The sequence below is a fragment of the Castanea sativa genome, chromosome 8, assembly GCF_040712315.1.
Source record: "Castanea sativa cultivar Marrone di Chiusa Pesio chromosome 8, ASM4071231v1".
Classification (NCBI taxonomy): domain Eukaryota; kingdom Viridiplantae; phylum Streptophyta; class Magnoliopsida; order Fagales; family Fagaceae; genus Castanea; species Castanea sativa.
Genome location: NC_134020.1, coordinates 22,680,005 through 22,702,090, shown reverse-complemented (window position 1 = coordinate 22,702,090; position 22,086 = coordinate 22,680,005). Strand labels below are relative to the sequence as shown.

Genomic DNA, 22,086 nt, shown 5'->3' with positions numbered 1-22,086 from the left:
AAGGAGAGAATAATAATTTGAAAAGCCCTCCAAGGGTAGCATAAAAGGGAGAGGCTAAATGGACAAAGGGCAATCAGACACAAGGAATCAAGAGAGAAGATCTTGTAACAAGATATTTGAGGAGCTACTCGGATTCAAAGGGACTCAAACCTCACGAGTCTTGAAAATCCAAAGGGGATTAGTTAAGTATGTGATCTTTGAGCTTTATTGAGCCTTGTGGAACATCCTCACAAAGTAGGATCTAATGTACTCTAATACTTGACTTAATCAAATGAAATATAATCTTCTTTGAGGCATTCATAATCAACATTGTTTACTTTGCATTGTATATTTGTTGTTCCTTCATTATTTGCTTAACCAAAATATATATGTGTTGTGGAATTCACTTGTCTTGTGCACAGATTGGTTGGTATAACGGCCCGAAAGGGTCACGATGAGCCAAGCTTAGTCCAACCAACATCCACTTGTCTCTTTTGGTGACTCAAGATCCCTTATCAACACTGGGCCTTGGAACCACCAAAAAGAGGACCCATAACAACTTTATCTCATTCGAAGCTAAAAAATAAGGAAAAGTTACATTACAAAAAACTTGTCCTACACTAACATTTTTTTTTCCAGTGGTTTTGAAAACTACCACTGTAGGAGAGTTACATTAGTGCTTTTAGAAATTGCCCTTATAAGTTAACCAACTACGGCAATTTAATGACAGTACTTTTTAAACTGCTGCTATAGACAACCTACTGTGGTTTTTCAATTCATTTTAAGGTCACTACCAAATATAGGTAAATGAGATAGTTTTCTAGAAAATGATTTATTTTTTATAAGATGTTAATATCAAAACAAACAAAATTGTGTTTGGTAGCATAAAAAAAATTTCTATAAAAACATTTTATAAAGATAGTTTTATCATTTATGCGTTTCCTTGTATTTGATAGCATAAGAAAAATTATGTCAAATGAAAAATATCATTGATCAATTAAAAATTCTATTGAAAGTATAACTTACTTTTTAGATATTATTTTTCGCAAAATTTTTTCCAGAAAACAACTTTATCTTATGCCACGACCATGCTAAATAAAAGAAATTAAGAGGTAATATGAAAACTATTGAAAACAACCAAACATAGGAAAGATAGTTTTATAAAAACAAACAGTGTTGTGTTTAGTAGCATTAAAAAAAATATTTTTATGAAAAACCTTTTGTAAAGATAATTTTATGTTTTTTTTTTTTTTTTGTGTTTGATAGAATAGGAAAAATTATGTCAAATGAAAATTATCATTGATCAACGAACAATTCTATTAAAAGTATAACTTAACCATTTTTTGCTAAAATTTTATGGAAAACAACTTTATCTTATATCACACTAAATAAAGAAAGTTAAAAGGTAATATGGAAATTATTGAAAACAACCAAATAGAGGAAAATAAGAATATTTTTTTTTAAAATACTTGTTGAAAAATGATTCATTTAAAAAAAAAACGTTAATATCGAAACAAAAGGAGTGTAAGCTAAAAATAATAATAAAACCAATTAAAATCAACTATTTTTTTTCCCTTCACTTGCCTAATTATATGACACGTGAATCAATTTTTATTTTACATGTCAAAGAAGGAACGTATACATTGCATAACATACCATTCATTTCTATTTATATTACAATATTTTTATCAGCTTATTTTGCTTAGGATATGTGAATATCCTTTTGCGCATGTCCAATAAAGAACGTATAATTTTGCATAATATACCATCCATATGTGTTTGGATGAGTAATTATTGAGCACTTTTGAAAATACATTGAGATGATACTTCTTTCTTTTTTGTATATAATAATAAATTCCACTAATTAAGTTAAAAAATATATTACAAATTTTACGATATAATCTTTACAAACTTGATGATAATTATTATGAAATGAATCTCTATCCTACCTCCATTCATCTCCTTGTTTGCTAAAGAAAAACAAAGTGCTAGGTAGAACCCACCTGCCGACGAGTAAAATTCTATTTTTTAAAACAATAATCCCATTAGTGCATATTTTGCTATAATTATTTTGAGTCTGGATAATGTGTTTATTTTTGGAAATATTTTATTGGGAATTGAAAAAATGGTTAATACCTTTTCAATTCTTGAGAATTTTTTTTTTCAAAAATGGTTAATTATTATGTGCCCTTAGGACATACATTAGCAAAATCTAATTATTTTATACGGTAAAATAAGCGGTTGAGAAAAAAATAATAAGATAATATAATAATAACATATAATCAATCATAATCTACCGCATAAAAAGAATTACAAGAAAATATGTGTGAGATGGTGTGATACTACCAAGTCTTACCAACATTTATTGTTTTTTAAAATCAAAATAGAGTAGAGTTGTCGTGGGCTGCAACCTCTTCTGATAGTGACCACAAGGTGCTCACTTCTTCTCCAGACACTTTGGTATATTCCTTTCCATATTACAAAAATGCAATTGTGCGGTTGTGCCCCATCTGCCACTATCGTACTACCACAAAACTATTATTGAGGACATACATAATAAAATAAAATTTCACTAAATTAATTAATAATAAATTATTTCCTTTCTCTTTATGTATGTCGGAATTTGTTGATTAAAGGAAACATTTTAAATTTCAACAAAAGAATTAACATAAATATATATTTTAAAATTTTAATTGTTAAATTATATATTTTTTATATTCTTAATATGTATATCAAATTTTATTCAAATTTCATATTAATTATTATTCAATTCATAGACATATTTTTATGCATAATTTAAAATTATAAAATCTTAAAATTTAAACATTTAATTGATGACATAATTATTTTAAAAAAAATTAATGACATAATTATCAATTATTGATTTTTATACAAAAATTTTACAATTCAAAATAAATTTGTTAAAATTTACATCAAATAAAAAAATATAAAAATAGTTTGACGAATTTGAAGATTTTTTGATGTTTTATTATTCCATTGTGTCTTCACCTCACAAATAAAAAAGAAAAAAAGAAGAAAAATTCAATCAATCAACGTTTCTCATTGTTTTATCATTCCATTGTGTCTTCTCCCAAAAAACAAAAAAAAGGAAAAAAAAAAGAAAAGAAAAATTCAATCAATCAACGTTGAGAGCGGGACGTAATAAAGTGCTTTAATTTGCGAACTATGTCAACGTGGCAGCTACGTCCAGGAAATTTCTAACCCTCAAATCCGTCACAGTTGCGTTCATTCACGTGGCGATCTACTTACAACCCAATGATATCAAAACTTGGCCGTGATTATTGAACAAAAAAGTTAGAAAAATATCGCACGTGCAAGCATGAAAGGTTTCTATGTAGTGTATGTGGCCCAATCAAATTAGTGGGGGTGACAAAAGTGGTAGACTTCCCTCGGTGACTTGATCATTGCTCGAACCGAATCTTCTGAACTTGAAACGTGTTCACACTCGGTGATAAAGATTTTTTTTTCACGCTTGGAAAGTTCCTAATCCGTTTGAAGAGGATAAATGACAAAAGTAACCTTTCTGTGAGAGCTTTTATATATGTGAAACGCTTTTTTCGGCCTCCTAAAATGTGTTCCGTCTTCCATCATTCTGTCTTGCTTTTCTTTAGTAGAATTATCATGCTGTCTTTGCTCTCCTTAGAATAATGGAATATTATTACAGCTCTTCTTATCTTTTTTATTTTTTATTTTTTATTTGATAAACATATGTATTCATAGAAAAATGAGATAAAATAAGGAATTACACTCACACGTCAACTCAAAAACTGCATGCAGTACTTAGTGTTTCTTCTTAACTTAGTATGTTCTTAAAAATGTAAAAACAAAGCTCTCTTTTTGTCATCTTAATTTCTTTTTATATTTTTATAAGTAAAAATGTTCATCTTTTTTTTTTCCCTCTATTTCTTAAAAGTAAACATCTTAAAAATTCTACACAAACAAATAAACTAAACATCTAAAAAAAAAAACTCATTATTAAAACCATTAAATAGTGGGGAGAGATTTGGAACCCCAATTCTCATTCATAAGAGAACTAGATAATATTAGTGAATCAAAAATGAATGAGATAAAACTAGTCAACTAAACAATGAAAGGTTGTTATTAACTAACAATTAGTTGACACATTTAATTGAATTAAGATATTTAATCTAAAAGAAAAACAATAAACTACAATCTCTAAAATATTTTTTCTAGAAACACCTCTACAAAGTTTGTCAAGGTTCTTACCATTTTATTATTATTTTTTTATCACTTAACCTACACTAAATTGTGAATTTATTGAATCAAACTAAAGGGTTTGAATTTAAATTAGATTGTTTAGACTCAATTATTATCAATAAAAAATTTTATATAAATTTCTTGATTAAGTTTTTAATCAACCTTAAATATTAGTTATAATGAACAATTTAATATTTTTTTTGGTATTGATATATAATTTCACATGGGCAATATTATTTCCACTAAAACTAGTATTGCTTCAACAAATCCCTCTCGTATTCAAAGAAGAAGCTTTTATGCCTTTTGTTAACGAACAAATGAAAAGTCTTGTCTTCCATTTTTAGTCGGGATTAACCATACAATCTCAAGTTGAATTGGTTATTGTACATTTTGTTAATTAGGTTTGAGTTCAATTGTGGATGATCCATCATATAGAAGTCAAGCACATGTTTGGAAAAACAAATAACTGTGTTGAGATTTTTTTTTTTGGCTCCACTTACTTTATTTATTAGTATTGCTAATTTTGATAGATTGGTGGATTATATACTATATTGGATTTTTTTTTGCTTAGTGTTTCTTAATTTATGTAATTTCCTATTTACAAAAATTTATATAATTAATTTTTTTTGCTCTTAATCAAATTCTTCTATTAATTCATTAAAGACATTTACGTGGAAAAGTGTTTTTTTGAAGGAAAATCAAGATGAAGTAAAATAAAGGGAACATTCTTGGGTCGACATGTCCATATAAATTGTATGGTTAATTATTTTTCCTTTGAATCAAATTTCTTTCTAAATTATTCTCAATAAAAAAAATTCTTGTTAAATTGATATATAAAAATTTTAATTATTTTATACTTATATTTTTTGGTTATAAAAAAAAATTGTTTTAAGTTATTTAAAATAAAAATAAAAATCCAAATTCTTTTTTTATCAAATTGATTGTCAAGGTTTGGAAAAAATATTTTGTATCGAATGATACTATGTTATCTGTATCAAAATTCAATAAACAAAAAACATGTGTATAAAAATAACTACTTACTAATATATGTTTTCAATTCTTAATAGGTTAGTTATTTTTTGCTGACATGTTTCGCATTTATTGGATTTTGATACCGCTAACATGATATTATTTGGTACTATTTGACTTAACAGTTACAATCTTATCAAAACCAACAACTAGATATTAGTTGTAAATCTAGTTTTAGTAAATTTGTATTATTGATTAAAAAAAAAAAACTGGTTTTAGTAAGTGCAACTTATTTTATTAGCAAATCCTTATTTGAGACAAATGGGGTAGTTTAGTCATTTAGAACACACAACCTCCAAAGTTTCCAATTCTCTTTCTTCCCTGTGGACCATCTCATCGTTTTTTTGTCAATTACACCAACAAGCCAATCGATCTGTTCAGTTTATAAGATGTTTCCTTAATAACCCTTTTTTTTTTTGAGAAAGCCTAATAACCCTTTTGACCTTTAATTTATATCCATTTTCATCTCTCTCTGTTCTATTTTATCTTACACCAACCCCAAAAGCTTGGCCGTAAATTTTTGGCTGCCAAACCAATCACAGCCGTTTAAATCCAAAACCAATACTATCCACACGATCCATTTAATCCAACGGCCTTAAAAAAAACAACTAGAACTTTCTTTTCTACAGCTCTTGTAACTTCACCTTTATAAACTCATTCTCCCAAGCCTGTGGTCGACTCGTGCCACACTCTCTCTCTCTCTCTCTCTCTCTCTCTTTAGGGTTTGAATTCTCTCACTTCTCGAATCGGCTTTCCCAAGGTTCGTTACTGATCTTCATCGATCAAGCTATTTTGTATTCTATTTGTGTGTGTGTTTGTGTTTCTTTGATCGGTCTGCATTTCTGAATCGAAGATCTTTGTATGTATTGTTTTGGGTTTCTGATTTGGTTGTTTGGTTTGTAGAATCGTTGAAAAATGACGAAGCAGTACCCAACCGTGAGCGCTGAGTACCAGAAGACCGTCGAGAAGGCGAGGAGGAAGCTCAGGGGACTCATTGCTGAGAAGCACTGCGCTCCTCTTATGCTCCGCATCGCGTACGATCTCTTTCTCTCTCTCTCTCTCTCTCTCTCTCTCCCCCTTTCACTCACTCAGTTTCAACGGTGAGGATTTGTTGTTGGTATTTACGGTATATGGTGTGATTGGGGGTGTACAGGTGGCACTCAGCTGGCACCTTTGATCAGAAGACAAAGACCGGAGGTCCTTTCGGAACCATGAAACACGCAGCTGAGCTCAGCCACGAAGCCAACAATGGCCTCGACATCGCCGTCAGGCTCTTGGAGCCCATCAAAGAACAATTCCCCACTCTATCTTACGCCGATTTCTACCAGGTACTCTCCTTTTTTTTTTTTTTTTCAAATATAATTTAAATTTCTAGATTTTTAATTAATCTTAATTGGGTTTTAATTAACTAATTAATTAAATTTTTTTTATAAAAAATTTAGTTGGCCGGGGTTGTTGCTGTTGAAATCACCGGTGGGCCCGAGGTCCCCTTTCACCCAGGACGCGAGGTCAGTCTTGGCTATCTGAAATTTGGTTTTTCAATTTCTATAATGTTTGTGTGTTGCATAATTTCTGGTTTGCTTTTAGAAATATATGGCCTTAATCTTGCTATAGTTTCGTTGTTTGTTTGTTACTTTTGACTTGATTGGTTTCTTTTATTGAAAAATAATGTGTACCAAACGCACACGATCATCCCGACTTTTGGTCTTGACTTTCTTGATGCCACGTGTTTGTTTGTTTGTTTGTGAGGGGATTTGTGCTTAATTTATTTGATTTGGTCGGCATTGCATTTTAGAAAACTATCGAATTATTTGATGTCATTTTCTCTTTACTCTTGGGAAAAAGAATATTTGAAAGTAGATGCTTTTGTTACAAGATTTTGAAATTGTGTAGTTTTGTATGTTTGTCATTTAATTGCAATGTTGTCATTTGTGGGAGCCATGGGTTTGTTTGTATTGATCATCATCATCAGTCACTGATGATATTTGGTGTTGTTTTGTATTCTCAGGACAAGCCTCAGCCACCTCCCGAGGGCCGTCTTCCCAATGCTACAAAGGGTTAGTATTCTTGCTCTAGTCGATATTCCCATCCCAAATCAAAATGGCATGTGCTTTGAAATTAATTTATAGAATGCTTAATTTTTAACTTTTATTTAATTGATGCAGGTTCTGACCATTTGAGGGTTGTGTTTGGCCAACAAATGGGCCTTAGTGACCAGGACATTGTTGCTCTTTCTGGTGGACACACTTTGGTTAGTATGATTCCTTGGGGATCGCTTGCTAACTATTTGGAATTATCGGTTGTGCTGAAATCATAATGCTTTATTTTTTTTTGGGGGGGGGGGGGGGGCTTTGTTGCCAATGTTGTTGATTTATGTGAATTTGTTTTTGCAGGGAAGGTGCCACAAGGAGCGATCTGGCTTTGAGGGACCATGGACTGCTAACCCTCTCATCTTTGACAACTCATACTTTACGTGAGTTTCCTGTCCTGGTTTCACTTTCATGTTCTAATTTATTTGCATTTTGTTTGTTCTTGATTATGTGCTTCACAATGCTAAAATATGTTCTTGAACTTGATAGGGAGCTCTTGAGTGGTGAGAAGGAAGGTCTTCTGCAGTTGCCTACTGACAAGGCACTTCTCAGTGACCCCGTCTTCCGCCCCCTTGTTGAAAAATATGCTGCGGTATGTATTTTCTGCGTCTCTTAGTTGTCAATGAGATTTCACTAATGATGGATTAATTTTTAGTTTTCTGATTGCTGTTGATCTTATTTTAACTCTTAGGATGAAGATGCCTTCTTTGCTGATTATGCCGAAGCTCACTTGAAGCTGTCTGAGCTAGGGTAAGTTCTGGATTTTAATGATTTTGGGATGCTCAATAATTTTGTTTTCATTCAAAGAAATTGTGAGACTAAATTTATTCACCTTGCTTTGCAGATTTGCTGAAGCTTAAGTACTTTGGGAAGCATGGGACGTAAAGGATGGTGCCAATCCCTGCTTGCCTTTACACTTTTGTTTTGGATTGCTTGGAAGCCCTAGTTTTATTTTAGGCAGTTGTTGGTTCATGAAAATTGGAATGGTTTATTGCTTTGTTTTGTTGGACATGATAAATGATCGAAATTGGGTAGAATGCTATGGTATTCATCCTTCAGTTTTAAATAATTTAAATTATTAGTCAACATATTTGCATCTCTCTCTCTCTCAATTACACACTAGTGATTTGTTTTAACTATCCCCTGACCCATAGGGTTTTTGTAAATTTAGTTTTGCTACCAAGTTGAATTTTGAGCTACATTCTACTGGAGGGGCCTGGGGAATACAGGGGACTCTCGCCCTCGATATGCCCACCTACCTACAGGCCACACTCCCCTCTCCTTGGCTGGACAGTTTTGATTTTTCATGCCATCTAATTAAGACCTAATTTTCACTGGCTTGAAATATATATCTTTAATTTGATTAAATAATTTCATGGTTTAACGTGATGCCCTTGGCGGGGATTTGATTAACGTGGATTAGTTGATCTGGGCAGGCTTTTTCTTTTACTCTTTTATTACTATGCCCCCATACAGTAATGTAGAATAAATCATGCTTGATGAAATTCCGTTTACAAGAAGTAAAAGTTAGCGAACTTTTAACATATCCTCAAAAAGGATCCTGATCCTGGAAGTTTAATTTCAGTAAATCATTGACGTGGGTCTATTGATTTGGGTTTACTACTATGCGGTTTCTGCCCCCATACAGTAATGTAGAAGAAAATCATGTTTGATAAAATTCTGTTACAAGAAGTAAAAGTTAATTACATTTTTCTTATTAGAGGATAAACTATCAGGATCAAGATCCCTTTTTTGTGCTGCTTTTAGTTAATTAACTTTTAACATTATCTCAGAAAGGATCCTGATCCAGAAAGTTTAATTTCAGTAAAGCAAAGGCAAAGTCAAAGTCGTGACAAATTAAAAGCCGAGAGCTTGTTTGGCAGAGTGAGTTGAACACGCTCAGTTCTTAAAATATCAAATTACGCTCCTTTCTCCTTTTGTTTTGATGGAAACTGTGTCAAGATAGTTTTTCGCTTCCAGTGTTTGTTAGCATTAGAAAAAAAATAAGCTAAAGAAAAATTATATTTTAGTCAACAGAAAAATATAACTTACTTTTAGAGGTTGTTTTTCATTAATTATTTTTAGAATACTACTCTATCTTATAGTAAGAAGTCAAAAAATTATATTTTAACTCATTTAAGGTTGTTATCAAATATAGAAAATTAAGATAGTTTTATAGAAAAATATCTTTTAGAAAATAACTTATTTTTTAGAAAACAAAGCGATGATAGCATCCAATGGAATCACAAAAGTTTGGTTTCTTAACCATTGTCACATAAATCCTATGCTAAACACGTGAAAGGAAAGGGTGTGTATCTAATAGTGGTTTTAAGAGTTTTGTAATTGAACTTATGGTTGGTACTTTCTAATGTTTTCAATATCCAGGTTCAGATTTCTTATTCTCTAACTATCAAATTATCAAAAAAAGAAGAGAAAAAAAGAAAAGAAAAGAAAAGAAGTGCATCTAATGGTTTTCTTATCACCCCTTACTCTCAATGCCAATCATACAATTGGAATCTATTCGATCATACACAGGCTGGCTTATTTGATCATTCAATTATTTTATTTTATTTTATTTTTTTGTGGGCGGTTAATCACCTTTTTTTTTTCACTCTATACTTTTACCTTATTTACAATCTCTCTCCAATTTGCTTGATTAACAGTCCAATTTTCATAGAATTGTATCAATATACCATTTATTGTCTAAATTGAGAGTTAAATTAAATCAAAATTGTGTTTTTCCTTTACCACCAATGAGTATTTTTTTTTTGGATAAGTAAATGAAAGTATTGTTGTAAATACACCCAATTTTTCTATAGTTTTCATCTCATTGAACTCCAAATTTGGATGGTAGCGAGCACATGGATACAACTATGTCAAATTGAGTGTCAATCATGCAAAATGATAATTTGAGGGACATTGCAAATAGGATAAAAGTTTAGGGTATAAAAAGTGTGAATTTTCCACACCTCTTTTTAAAATGTACATATGTGAGAACTTAGTATCAAGCTTCAATTGTCTTTAGCAATCAAAATATATTCAACCAAAAAAAAAAAAAATCTATTCTATTATATATCATCACCCAATAAAAAATTGACAATTTCTATGGCTTAGCTTACCATAGGATACTGTAGCAACTTTGAAATGCTACAATCTTCTAAGTCAAAGATCACGCAGAGAAATTGAAGACAACTTCTAATAAAATAGATTAAGTTACATTTGCTTCTTATTTTACTGCAATACAATACACTTGTTAATTGGAAACAACATCTTATAAACATATATGAGCTCACTACAAATTTAGTTCTAATCCATATCTTTCTAATTTATTAAATTAATAGTTTAATTAGTAATCTAAATTGGATTTTAATTGAATTCCAAGTTTTTGTCAAGTGTTATTCTAATTGTACTCTAATTTGATATTAGATGTCTTTTAATTTTAAATGCATTCTAATTTTGTATGGAGTATCCTTCCAACTGCACTACAATTTTATGTTAAATATCTTTCTATGTTAATTTATTAATCTAAACTTAGAAAATACTATGAATGTGTAGAACTTGTTGCTTATAAATTTAAAATGAAAACAAAATTTTATAGAATAACGTTTTTCTTTCTTTTATACATTACTATATTTAGTGATCACAAAAAAAAAAAAAAAAACTAATCTAGAGAGAATTTTGTTATGATCCTAGTGTCTCACATGGATTAAGTATAAACTTAACCATGTGTTTATAGGTTCTTGGGCACCCTCATCTTGCAAGCCGGTTTTTAAGGGTGAGTTTTACTCATGGGTTTGTAACATTTGGTATCAGAGCCAACCACTACGTCGAGTAATCGGACGTAGCCCATTGAGTATGGGATTAAATGAGTTGCGGCTTTGTAGTCGGATCTCGAAGGGGGTGACTTAGGCCTTGTTTGGATTTTGGTGAACTAAGTTAACAAAACTGAGGTTTGTTAACTCATAACCCAAAATCTGTGGGGCCCACGGGTAGTGACATTGTTTGGATGATTTTCTCTCAGTTCACTTAGTTAAAAAAACTCACTTTTTTGAGATATGGGTTAACAAATTCAGAAACAGCTCTACCGTGTTTTCAAGTTATGGGTTGTGTTAACTTAGTGGCAATTTTCGTAATTTTTCAGCACAATCGGGTCTCACAATAGTGTGTAGTCCCATCACTGCAGGCTGAAGCTCCAACGGACATAACTTTCCCAACCACCCATGCTAGCTTGCACTTCATCACTTTCCCTTTTCCTTCTCCTAAACCCAAAACACTCTTCAACAACTGAAATAAGCTCCAATTTTGCCGATCAACACAAGGCCCAGCTCCAGGTCAGCTCCGTTCACCGATTCTGTTTTTCCGGTGAGACCCAAATTCAGCCCCTCCATCTGTTTACATGCCCGAAGCTGCTAGGTTTTATTTTGATATTTTTTGTTTTTTCCATGTTCCCCCATTTTTTGTATTGTGTTTACTGAGACCTTGGCTCACTTGGCTGTGAATGCTTGTTTCTTTATGCCTCTTTTTTTACTCTCTACGCAAATATAGCTTTTATGCCTCTTGTTTTGTTTTGTTTTTATGTTTATTTTATTTTAGAAGTTTCTCTGTCTTGTTCCTTTGTTATAGCCATGGTATTATGAATAATGTCTGCTTTGCTCTGTTATTGGCTGGGGGGAAAAAAAATATCTGTACCGAAACTCTACCAAAACACCGTCACAGATTCCTTAAGGTTTAAATTTAGTTTTTTTAATCATCACTTTTTAAGAAAACTCATCACCCTCTTATGTTGTGGGTTCCCCTGCTTTGCTCATTTTTGAATAATGTATACAATGTCTGCTTTGCTCTAAAGAAATATTAGTATTATGAACAATGTCTGCTTTGCACATTTTTTAAGAAAACTAATCATCTTTTTTTTTCTTTGCTTAATCCGTGCTGTGGGTTCCCCTGCTTATTTGCTTACTGATTATACTATTGATTATACTATTTTTTGACATAGTTCATGTGATATTCTTATAATGGAAGATGGATGTAGCATTTTCAAAAAAAATATTAGAATCAAAGATTGATGTGCCTTAGTTGCTCTATTTTTTTTTGTATTGTGATTGTTACTTTAGTTACTACTTAGTTTAACTGATAAGATGTAGCTACTGACAAAATATACAGCAATAGATCAATAGAGTATGTAACATAGCTAATTGTATCCATATCCATAAACAATATGGTGGGTTTTTAAGGGAGGATAAAGTGAAAACTATTGCACCTTAAGATAATACCCCTATACACTATTGTCTGACTTTGATTGAATATATGAAAATGTTTATTGTTTACATGTGATTGTCACATGATCAGAGGTTGTTGTTAGATGGCTGAGGATTTAAGGAGGTGAGACGATGACTATGTCCATGAACTTTGTGACATTTTCTTTGGCCAATTCCTGCTGGGTAATTTTGCGGCAAGGCTTCCCTATGAGCCATTGTGGGATTTGATCACAAACACTCTTAACGCTCGGACTGGGAAGGATATCCACAAGAGGCAGGTTTTGTGTTGGTTCAATATGGTCCGGAGGGAGTATTGTAGGGCCAATGGAGTTCGTTATGGGCCAAGGTGTGGGTGGCCAGTGGTGGGTCCTGATGAGGGGGTTGTTTTGTCTCAGTAAGAGGCGATTGGTGGACTCAGAAGCATTGTAGTGCATAGCTAACCATTTTGTTTCTGTGAACTTATTTTGTTCCCACTATGGTTTGTAGACTACTATGGTGTTGTTAGCATATACTTTCACATGCACTATCCTATGGCTATTAGTGACCACTTTTGTAGTAAAACAATGCTTCAGTCTTTTGACTTTTTGTATGTTACATGGTCACAATGTACATGTTTAGCTATAAAGTGGAGTATATGTCAGTATGGTGTTATCTTTATTTACATGTACCGCTTGTTTATGTAGAGTTACCATGTGAGATATTTGAATTAGATGGCACATGAATCCCAAGATGCGTATGACAAAATGTGGCCTCCCCATATAGAACACATATTTATAAAGATTATGGTGGAGGAACAAATAAAGGGTAACATGGAGAATGGTGTTTTTAAGGGCCTTATGTGGGAAACAATGACACAAGAACTTAATAAAAGGACAGGTAAAAAATTCATCACTAAGAAAGTCTTCCAAAAGCACAATAGGCTTTGGGGTAAAAAACGCAAGTGGAGTCAATTGCTGAATCGTACGGGGTTGGGGTGGGATGAGGCCTCCCAAACTGTTACATGCACTGACAAGGTTTGGGTGCATGTGGTGGCGGTATGTTACTTTATGTATTTCAAGTTTTATGTTAGTATGGTATGCCTTTGCATTGTTGTGATTACTTTGCTGCCTAACAATTGTTCCTATGCTTGTGTTGTTGTAGGCTAATCGGAACGCAAATAACCTGCGAAAGAAGGGATGCCCCAACTATGATAAGTTGAGGCAGTTGTTTGCCCAGTACTACAAATGGGTACCTTCAGATTTCATCAAACACACCTCCATTGAACAACGTTGAAGAGCGTGCACTAGAGGAGGAGCTTGCCGCTGATGCTGCTCCTATCCATCTTGATGATGATTGTTACACCCCAAACTTGGATAGTATTCCTTGAACTACAGAGGAGATTGATGTTGTTTACCAAACCCAAGCTACAGGCAAGTGTCCCATGCAAGAAGCAAGTGCCAAGGGTAAGAAAGTGATGAAGAAAGTCCATAAAGTAAGTGAGATGACTGTGGCCATGAAGGAGTACATAGCGATGATGAGGGAGAGGTTTAGCGGTAATAGGGGCAAGTTAAGTGGCACTTCTAAGCAATTTGCCCAATCAGCAACTAGAGGTGATCCATGTTCTCTAGGGAAAGCTATTGACATGCTTAATCAGTGTGAGAATCTAGGAAATAAGGCAAATTTGAAGATCTCAAAAGCTCTCCATGTTATGGAGAATAGGGTGTTCATGGGCATGCTGGAGCATAGGAGGCGGGCATGGATGGAGAATATTGTTAACCCGGAGGATTGAGACATGGAGTATATTTTATTATGTTATGGCTATTGTAGTATTATGTTATGGTTATTGTAGTACTTGTACATTCTGTCACAAAAACCTTTGTTTTGTTGGTTATTATTTTCTCTACTATGGATGTTTGTCAGGTTGCATTTTTTATTTCTAGACTTGATGCATTCCTGTATGTTGAACTATTTTGAGTTATTATTCGGAATATTTATGATAATTTCCCGTATTCGCCTTGGTATATTGTTGAGTGCTTGTTATTAGCATTGATTTATTGTATACATCATATAGATTAATAGTATGTCGTTGTGGTGTATAGGTGACAATGGCATCAATGAGTGAATGGTTAGATGCATTCCTAGCTTATGATTTTGACAAATTATACTTCAACAACGTTGATGACGACGACGCTGGTCATAATACTGAAGATGATGACTGGTGGGGTTCAGAGTGTGATTGCGAAGATGAAGCAGAGTTTGACTTTGTGAATCCTTTGGTAGGTGAGATGTTTGCCTATATGCAGCGACATTATGATAAACAGCCCATGCGTGATAGTATCCTCATAGGGCAAGGATACATGGATGAACTTGAAAGTAATCCTAATAAGTGCTTTGAGATGTTTCATATGACATGCCTGTATCTGTTACATTTAGTGGATGAGTTGGTCGGTCATGGATACTTGATGGAAGGGCAAGGAGATGTGGATGCCACGCAGGTGGTCGCCATGTTGTTATACATACTTGGCCACAATATCCGAATGAGATGTATTGCAGACATGTTCTAGCACTCAATTAATACGGTGTCCCACCATTTTTGCAGGGTATTGCGAGCTTTTTACTTGTATGTGAGACATCTGATTAAGCCAGATTCAGATGTAGTTTGCCTTCCCAAACATCTTCAGGTGAACAAATATTGGCCATGGTTCGAGGCAAACTTCACACACTTAATTATATAGTAAACATATTCTGTTTAACCAGGTACATACATCATCAATACTTAGTCACGTGCAGAAATGTGCTAGGGCAATGGATGACACCCATGTGAATGTTCGGCCTCCTAAACATACGACTCAAGCGTACAGGTATCGGAAGGCTACCGTAACCACAAATGTTTTGTGCGTTTGCAACATGGACATGCAATTTATTTATGTTCATGCGGGGTGGGAAGGTAGTGCTAATGACTCACGGGTGTTGGAGGAAGCGATTAGAGACCAAAGCATGGATTTCCATGGCCACCTACAAGTACTACAATTAATCTCAAAGGCTATCAATTTTTACATGTTTTTGTTATGGTTATTGTAGCCAATTTCATTAGCTTCATAAACATGTAAGATCATACTACTTGGCAGACTCAGGCCTGCCTATTGGCACAAGTTTCCTTCTGCCTCACAAGTCAACCAGGTACCATGCCTAGGAATTTCATTCTAGTAATAGGAATCCAACAACCAAGAAAGAGTTGTTCAACTATCGATACTCTTCCTTGCGGATGGTCATTGAATGATTGTTTGGGGTGCTAAAGGCTTGTTTTCCCATCCTTAATTTAATGCCAAATTTCAAGCGCAGTAGGCAACACTATGTGATTGCTGCAAGTTGTTGTCTACACAATTTTATGTGCATTAATAACCAGAGTGATAAATTATTTAACACATGGAACAATATTAAGAATGAAGGAAATCATGTTGTTCCGCTCGGTAGTGGCAACAATGGAGCTTCCACCAACACCGCAAACCAAAGGCATGTTGTGGAGATGTCGGAAGCATCAAAGAGACGTATAACCCACTTTAGGGATGATATCACCGATGCTATGTGGGTTGATTATGTCGCCCGTCGGCATTGATTTTGCACATGAATTGTACTGTAAATGCTTACATTTTGATATTTATAGACTTGGTAGCATAGGCCAGGCGATAAGCATTTACTAGGTGCATGTTCAGCAGATGTTATGTATTTTTTTATAACAGTATTGCGTTATTTTGGAACCACAAATGTATGATGCGCATAAATTCGGTATTTAGTATTTGTACCATTGTATTATGCACTATTATTATAGGGTCAATGGTATTTGAAGTTTCTGTCAAGTCCAACTTTTGCCTACTTTTTACTTTGGTGATGATGGGTGATTCGTAATGGTATAGCGTGATTTTATAAACTATGTGCAGTGAACTGCAGTTTGTTAGATAATTTAGTTGTATTCGAGACAACTACCCTCCTAGTAATAAAGGGAGAAAAGGATATTTGGGATACAATTCTGCTTGCCTCATATTATTCATATCGATGCTTAAATACACTAACAACACAATTGAATTATAAACATTAGGAATGACAAAAAATAAGAATGCTGTCATTACAAAATAGCAATGTTATATATAAGGTTACAATAAGTCTGTCATTCAATACATACGTTGCCAGGTCCAACACCTACACTACAAGGCACTCCCAACACCTACAATACATTTCCATGTCCAACCACATAATAGAATTTCATTATGCAAACCACTAATCCAAATTCATAATCATGGCAGACACATTTGCCGTAATCCAACCTCCCTATTACCAAGTGCCAATATAAACAAGACCACAAATGCCAACCATGAGATAAGTATAGCATTTTGATATTTATGTGCTCGCGCATTGGCCATACAAAGGGAAACCCTTGCTTTTTCAGCACTACGCTTTGCTACTCTTTCCTTGTGGAGTAGGTCTGCTACCATTGCATGGGCTTCCGTCTCATTTTTTTTTGCCATAGCTGCCTTGGCTTCAAGCCTAGTAAATTTCGCAATGACAATCAGTGCTGTTTCAGCTCCATGCCTACATGGGATGCCATCCAACCACTTAAAGGACTTACAATGTTTGTCGCTACCTTGTATATTAAACAAATCTGGTAAGTACATGAGCTGAGGAGCATAGCAACTTTAACCATGAAGGAACGATGATAGTAAGCGCAGTTGATACTTACAGGCTTCCAATGTCTACAACCATAAAACCTTCTACTGAAATTGTGGAGCTGCAAAGATGTCCGCAACATGCACTAATCCATGTCACGCACATGCCCCCAATAGTTGGAGTTATAGCTACTTGCACTTGCCTCTGACATTGTTTGAAACGCCCACCCCTACAAGGCATATTCACTATCAATAGTGCATAGCTAACCATAATGAAAATTTTCATTAAGTTTTATGCAGTAAGATATGACACTAGTGTATAACCAAATTGTCATAAAACTTAGTTGTTATTAATAGTTAAATACCACATTCAGTGGGTAACCACATTCATGCATATCATGTTTTCTATGACTACACGGCACAAACAATGTATTCTTGCATGTAGAGAAGTCTATAATTTCTCTATGTATATAATATGGTCAAGATAGCCTCAATTTTTAACTAAAGTTGGACAAAAATTGCAAAAACTTTATCCTATCATCAAAGATGTTAGCTACTTAGTGTATAAAATCTTATAATGTTGTGCCAAAAGTCTTAACTAACCCTTGGCTTAGTAAATCCCATATTCTTGAAAAATTGGGATGATTTTACCAACCATCATGCATAAGGAAACTCTTTCAATTGACAATAAAATCTAATATTTGTTTTGGGTCGATAGCAAAAAAAAGTTATGAGAAAGAAATAAGGCAAAGAAAACGAAAACAGAACCATTAATAATACTCTGGCTTGACTCTCAAAATTTAACCTAGCTTAATATTGTCGAGGGTTCTTTTTACGTTTCTTGTACCTTAGACACGTGTTTTGATGTTATTGGACAACGCTTAGTCTAGGCTTTTTCTAAGAAGGAAGTTGGGCCTGGCGCTCCACGGAATGGGCTCCAAAGTACCATTTTGCCATTGCCAGTTTGTGCGCAAACTTTGAGTCCAAGTCCAAGGGAAGACGCTGCAAAGTGGGCTTATCCTTTGTTTTTGCCGCAGAAGGAAGTTTTCTCCAGTTTTCGCCATAGGTTTGACTTTTCTGCTGTGCAGTAAAACCGTCTGTTGTGCAGTAAAACTTTCTACTGTGCAGTAAAGCTTTTTGCTGTGCAGTAAAGCAATCTGCTGTGCATTAAAGCCTTCTAGAATGTGAATGACTACTCTTCATTTTTTACTGCAGAAATACTTTTTTATATCCTGCACATAAACAAATCTAAAACCCAAAGAAAATACCAATCAAGCAATTGTTAGCTTACATGGGTTAGCATATTCTCAAATATATACATACACATATTCGTAAATATACTTATATGTATTCACATATACATCTATAAAATATATTCTACTAAACATGAGAAACAAGATATATGTGTATATATACTTATGGCAGGGTAATGATTAGTTTGTGTCAAAAGTAAAACACGTAATAAAAAATAAAGAAGAAAGCTTCGGCAGAAAAGGTTTAGCTAGTATAATAGCTAACACGGTAAATATAATGAAAATGTGCTACAACAGAATAATTAGTACAGCAAGTAAAGACACCATAGCAGGACAACTGATGCAGCAAACGTGATAAAAACGTGCTACAACAGAATGACTAAATACAACAGATATAAGTTATAATGAGAGAAATCAAATATATTTGCAATAGAAATCAAGTATTGAATCTTCCCATAGAATAAGTAAACCAAGAAGGAACCCAAACCCCAACTAGAACAACCTTGTTATAGGCTTCTGCCATCAAAATTGTGCATTTTGGAGAATAGACCTAAATGGCTACTAGCTATTACTTTTGGAAACTTCAAAGAGTGGGTTTGCTAAGAGGGAGGGAAAAGATGGTCTATTGATGCATGTCCCTATTCCTGTCGTATTTTCTCTCTTCTTTTTATCACTTTCTTTCTTTCTCTGCGTTCTTGTTTTTACTCTTAGTTTCTAACTACTATCTTGCCGTGGGTTTTTTTCTCACTTGGATTTTTTCCCTTTTGGATCCCCCTCTTCTTGGGTGCCTCCCTTAGGTGCTTACTGCTCTCTTACCAGGGCTCCCCCCTTAGGTGTTCCTCCATTCGGTCCCCTCTTTCATCCATGGCTACCTCCTCATTTTATAGTGAGCTAATTCAATGAGATTTCTCCCTTTTACCCATAGGGCTTCACCAACTGTTTTTGGTTTGTTGTGGGCATCGCTTTAGGACTACCCATCAACCCATTGGTTGCCCCGACTACTACCATTGCTCAGTACATGTTTGTGCACCACTACGCATTTCACGACAAAATTTCCTTTTGTTTGTTCTTGTTGTTTGCACCGTAGTTTTTTTGATATTGCAAAATCGTTTTGATTTTCAAGTTATGGTTGTTTATGAAATTTCTATATAACTTAGAAAAATCTTGTTGGTTGAATTCGTTTGATAATAACTTAACTTTGTAATTAGTGGATTGTGATTGTAAAGTCTGGTACGTAGTTTGGAATGGGTCTGTGCTTTTCTTTTCCTGAGGTGCAGAGTCCTCTGTGGTTAGCTACTAAAAATGTTATAGTTTCTTTGTACTTAGCTTTATTTTGTGCTATGTGCTATGTGTTCTTGGATATTAAATTTGATTTCTTGTTTATTCATATATGTTTTGGAATGTTAATTTATTTAGATTTGTGAAGTGGAGAGTCAACAAATGGATGTCTTCGCTGCTACTGAAAATCTAGATGCAGTAATTAATATTGATGAGAATGAAGAATCTATAATAAATAAGGATGTCAAACTTGAAGAAAATCCATTTGAACAAAAGAAAAGGAAAAGGACTTCTGTGATTTGGAATGACTTTAATGAAATTATTCTTCCTGATGGAACAAAAAAGGTTCAATGTATTCACTGCCTTAAAAGACTTGCCTACAATAATAATGGTGCAACAACACAATACCGTAGGCACTTGAAAGGTTGTCTAAGTCGTAAATTAGCTGATAAGAAGCAAAAACTGTTAGCTGTAAATGAAGGTGGGGTGGAAAGTGAGGTGGCAATAGCAAACTTTAAGTATGACCATGCCAAGGTCAGGGTAAAGGCTTCACATATGATCCTTGTGCATGGATACCCTTTTAATATGGTGGAGCATGAGGTTTTTAATGTTTTTATGAAAACTGCTACTCCATATTACCAGAAAATTTCATGCAATACTGCAAGGAATGATTGCATTTCTACTTTTGAGTTGGAGAAGAAAAAATTGAAGACTATGCTTGGTAGTGTCAATAGAGTTAGCCTTACTGCAGATTTTTGGAAATCTGGACAAAAAATTGGGTATATGTGTCTCACCTGTCATTTTGTTGACTCTAGTTGGAAATTACAAAAGCGAATTATAAATTTTTGTGATGTACCACCTCCACATTCTGGAGTTGTAATTTCTGATGCTATTTTTAAGTCTTTGCTTGATTGGGGGCTTGAAGACAAGGTGTGTACAATAACCTTGGACAATGCTAACAACAATGATGCAGCTCTAAGAATTTTAAAAGATGCTATCAAAAGGAAGCTCATGTTGGGTGGCAAGATCTTTCATGTGCGTTATTGTGCACATGTCATTAATTTGCTGGTACAAGATGGGTTGAGTGAGATTGAAATGGTGATTGAAAATGTTCATGAAAGTGTGAAGTATCTAATTGCATTAGAAGCTCGTCTTATAAAGTTTGGTGAGATTACAGAGCAATTGCAATTACCGTCCAAGAAGTTGATCTTAGATTGTCCCACACGTTGGAATGCAACATATGCAATGTTGGCTGCTGCCTTGGAGTTTAGAGAGGTGTTCCCTAGGTACAAAGATAGAGATGCGGGGTATAATTGGCTGCTTAGTAATGAAGATTGGGATAGGACAGAACATGTGTGCAATTTTTTATATGTTTTTGAAGAAGTCACAAATGTCATAGCAGGAAGTGAATATCCAATTGCAAATCTATTCCTTCCTGAGGTTTGGAAGATAAAAGAAGTTTCAAATGAGAAGTCACTTGATGAAAATGACTACATCAGTGCTATGGCATGTAAGATGAAGTTAAAGTTTGACAAATATTGGGGTGAATGCAATTTTGTAATGGACATAGCTGCTGTGTTAGATCCTCGGTTCAAAATGACTTTGATAAACTTTTCATTTCCAAAGATCTATCAAGGGTTTGAAGTAGCTAGAAACATTGATCGTGTTCATGATGCCTTATATCAACTTTATAATGAATATGTTATGGACTATACTTCAAGCAATGCTGGACAAAGTGCATCTAAATCCACTGAAGGTAGTAGTAGTTTTGGTGGCAATAATTCCAAGTTTAAAACTAGAGGTAGAATGAAGTTTGATCAGTTTGTTAGAAATGCTGATAACATACAACCAGCAAAATCAAATTTGGATGTGTACTTGGAAGAAGGTGTCTTTTTATGCTCGGATGATTCTGATTCAGACTTTGATGCTTTGGAGTGGTGGAAGGCTAACAACCTAAAATTTCGTATTCTCTCAAAAATGGCATCTGACATACTTTCCATTCCCATCACCACAGTAGCTTCAGAATCGGCATTCTTTACAGGAGGTAGAGTAATTGATGTGTATCGAGCTTCTTTATCAACAAAAACTGTACAAGCTTTACTTTGTGGCGGTGATTGGGTTCAACCTCTTTACAAAACTAAGAAACAATCAAAAGTAAGTGTTCATCACATTTATTAATTCTTTTCCCAAAAACAACTTAAATTTGTTTTAATTTTTGTCTATTGTAACAAAGACTTGGAATCTAAAGCTTCTAATTTTTATTTTGTAGGTTGAACTGGGGTCTACTAGCATCACGGAGATAGCCATACCTTTTCCAAAATGA

At 34.0% G+C, this 22,086-nt stretch overlaps 3 protein-coding genes across 3 annotated transcripts; all 3 read left to right on the top strand.

Moving 5' to 3' along the window:
* Positions 1-5,865: 5,865 nt before the first annotated feature.
* LOC142607669 (L-ascorbate peroxidase, cytosolic) lies at positions 5,866-8,435 on the top strand. The gene is made up of 10 exons (XM_075779240.1): positions 5,866-6,007; positions 6,151-6,281; positions 6,401-6,575; positions 6,690-6,755; positions 7,256-7,304; positions 7,413-7,498; positions 7,641-7,720; positions 7,827-7,929; positions 8,029-8,087; positions 8,182-8,435. The coding sequence occupies exons 2-10, from the start codon at positions 6,163-6,165 to the stop codon at positions 8,195-8,197; spliced, it is 753 nt and encodes a 250-aa protein (XP_075635355.1). The 5' UTR covers positions 5,866-6,007; positions 6,151-6,162; the 3' UTR covers positions 8,198-8,435.
* A 4,867-nt stretch (positions 8,436-13,302) lies between these two features.
* LOC142606022 (uncharacterized) lies at positions 13,303-14,360 on the top strand. Its single transcript, XM_075777437.1, has 3 exons — positions 13,303-13,626; positions 13,733-13,859; positions 13,966-14,360. The coding sequence occupies exons 1-3, from the start codon at positions 13,303-13,305 to the stop codon at positions 14,358-14,360; spliced, it is 846 nt and encodes a 281-aa protein (XP_075633552.1).
* Positions 14,361-19,925: 5,565 nt separating this feature from the next.
* Positions 19,926-22,086, top strand: LOC142606021 (zinc finger BED domain-containing protein RICESLEEPER 2-like). The gene is made up of 2 exons (XM_075777436.1): positions 19,926-21,917; positions 22,033-22,086. The coding sequence occupies exons 1-2, from the start codon at positions 19,926-19,928 to the stop codon at positions 22,084-22,086; spliced, it is 2,046 nt and encodes a 681-aa protein (XP_075633551.1).

Excerpts from the sequence above, each read along its gene's own strand:
- LOC142606022 (XM_075777437.1), top strand. The coding sequence starts at position 13,303 with ATGGCACATGAATCCCAAGATGCGTATGACAAAATGTGGCCTCCCCAT. Across the intron at positions 13,627-13,732 it reads TTTGGGTGCATGTGGTGGCG|GCTAATCGGAACGCAAATAA; the intron begins GTATGTTACTTT and ends GTGTTGTTGTAG. Across the intron at positions 13,860-13,965 it reads ACACACCTCCATTGAACAAC|AGGAGATTGATGTTGTTTAC; the intron begins GTTGAAGAGCGT and ends CTTGAACTACAG.
- LOC142606021 (XM_075777436.1), top strand. The coding sequence starts at position 19,926 with ATGGATGTCTTCGCTGCTACTGAAAATCTAGATGCAGTAATTAATATT. Across the intron at positions 21,918-22,032 it reads AAACTAAGAAACAATCAAAA|GTTGAACTGGGGTCTACTAG; the intron begins GTAAGTGTTCAT and ends TTTATTTTGTAG.
- LOC142607669 (XM_075779240.1), top strand. The coding sequence starts at position 6,163 with ATGACGAAGCAGTACCCAACCGTGAGCGCTGAGTACCAGAAGACCGTC. Across the intron at positions 6,756-7,255 it reads CCTTTCACCCAGGACGCGAG|GACAAGCCTCAGCCACCTCC; the intron begins GTCAGTCTTGGC and ends TTGTATTCTCAG. Across the intron at positions 7,499-7,640 it reads TTTCTGGTGGACACACTTTG|GGAAGGTGCCACAAGGAGCG; the intron begins GTTAGTATGATT and ends TTGTTTTTGCAG.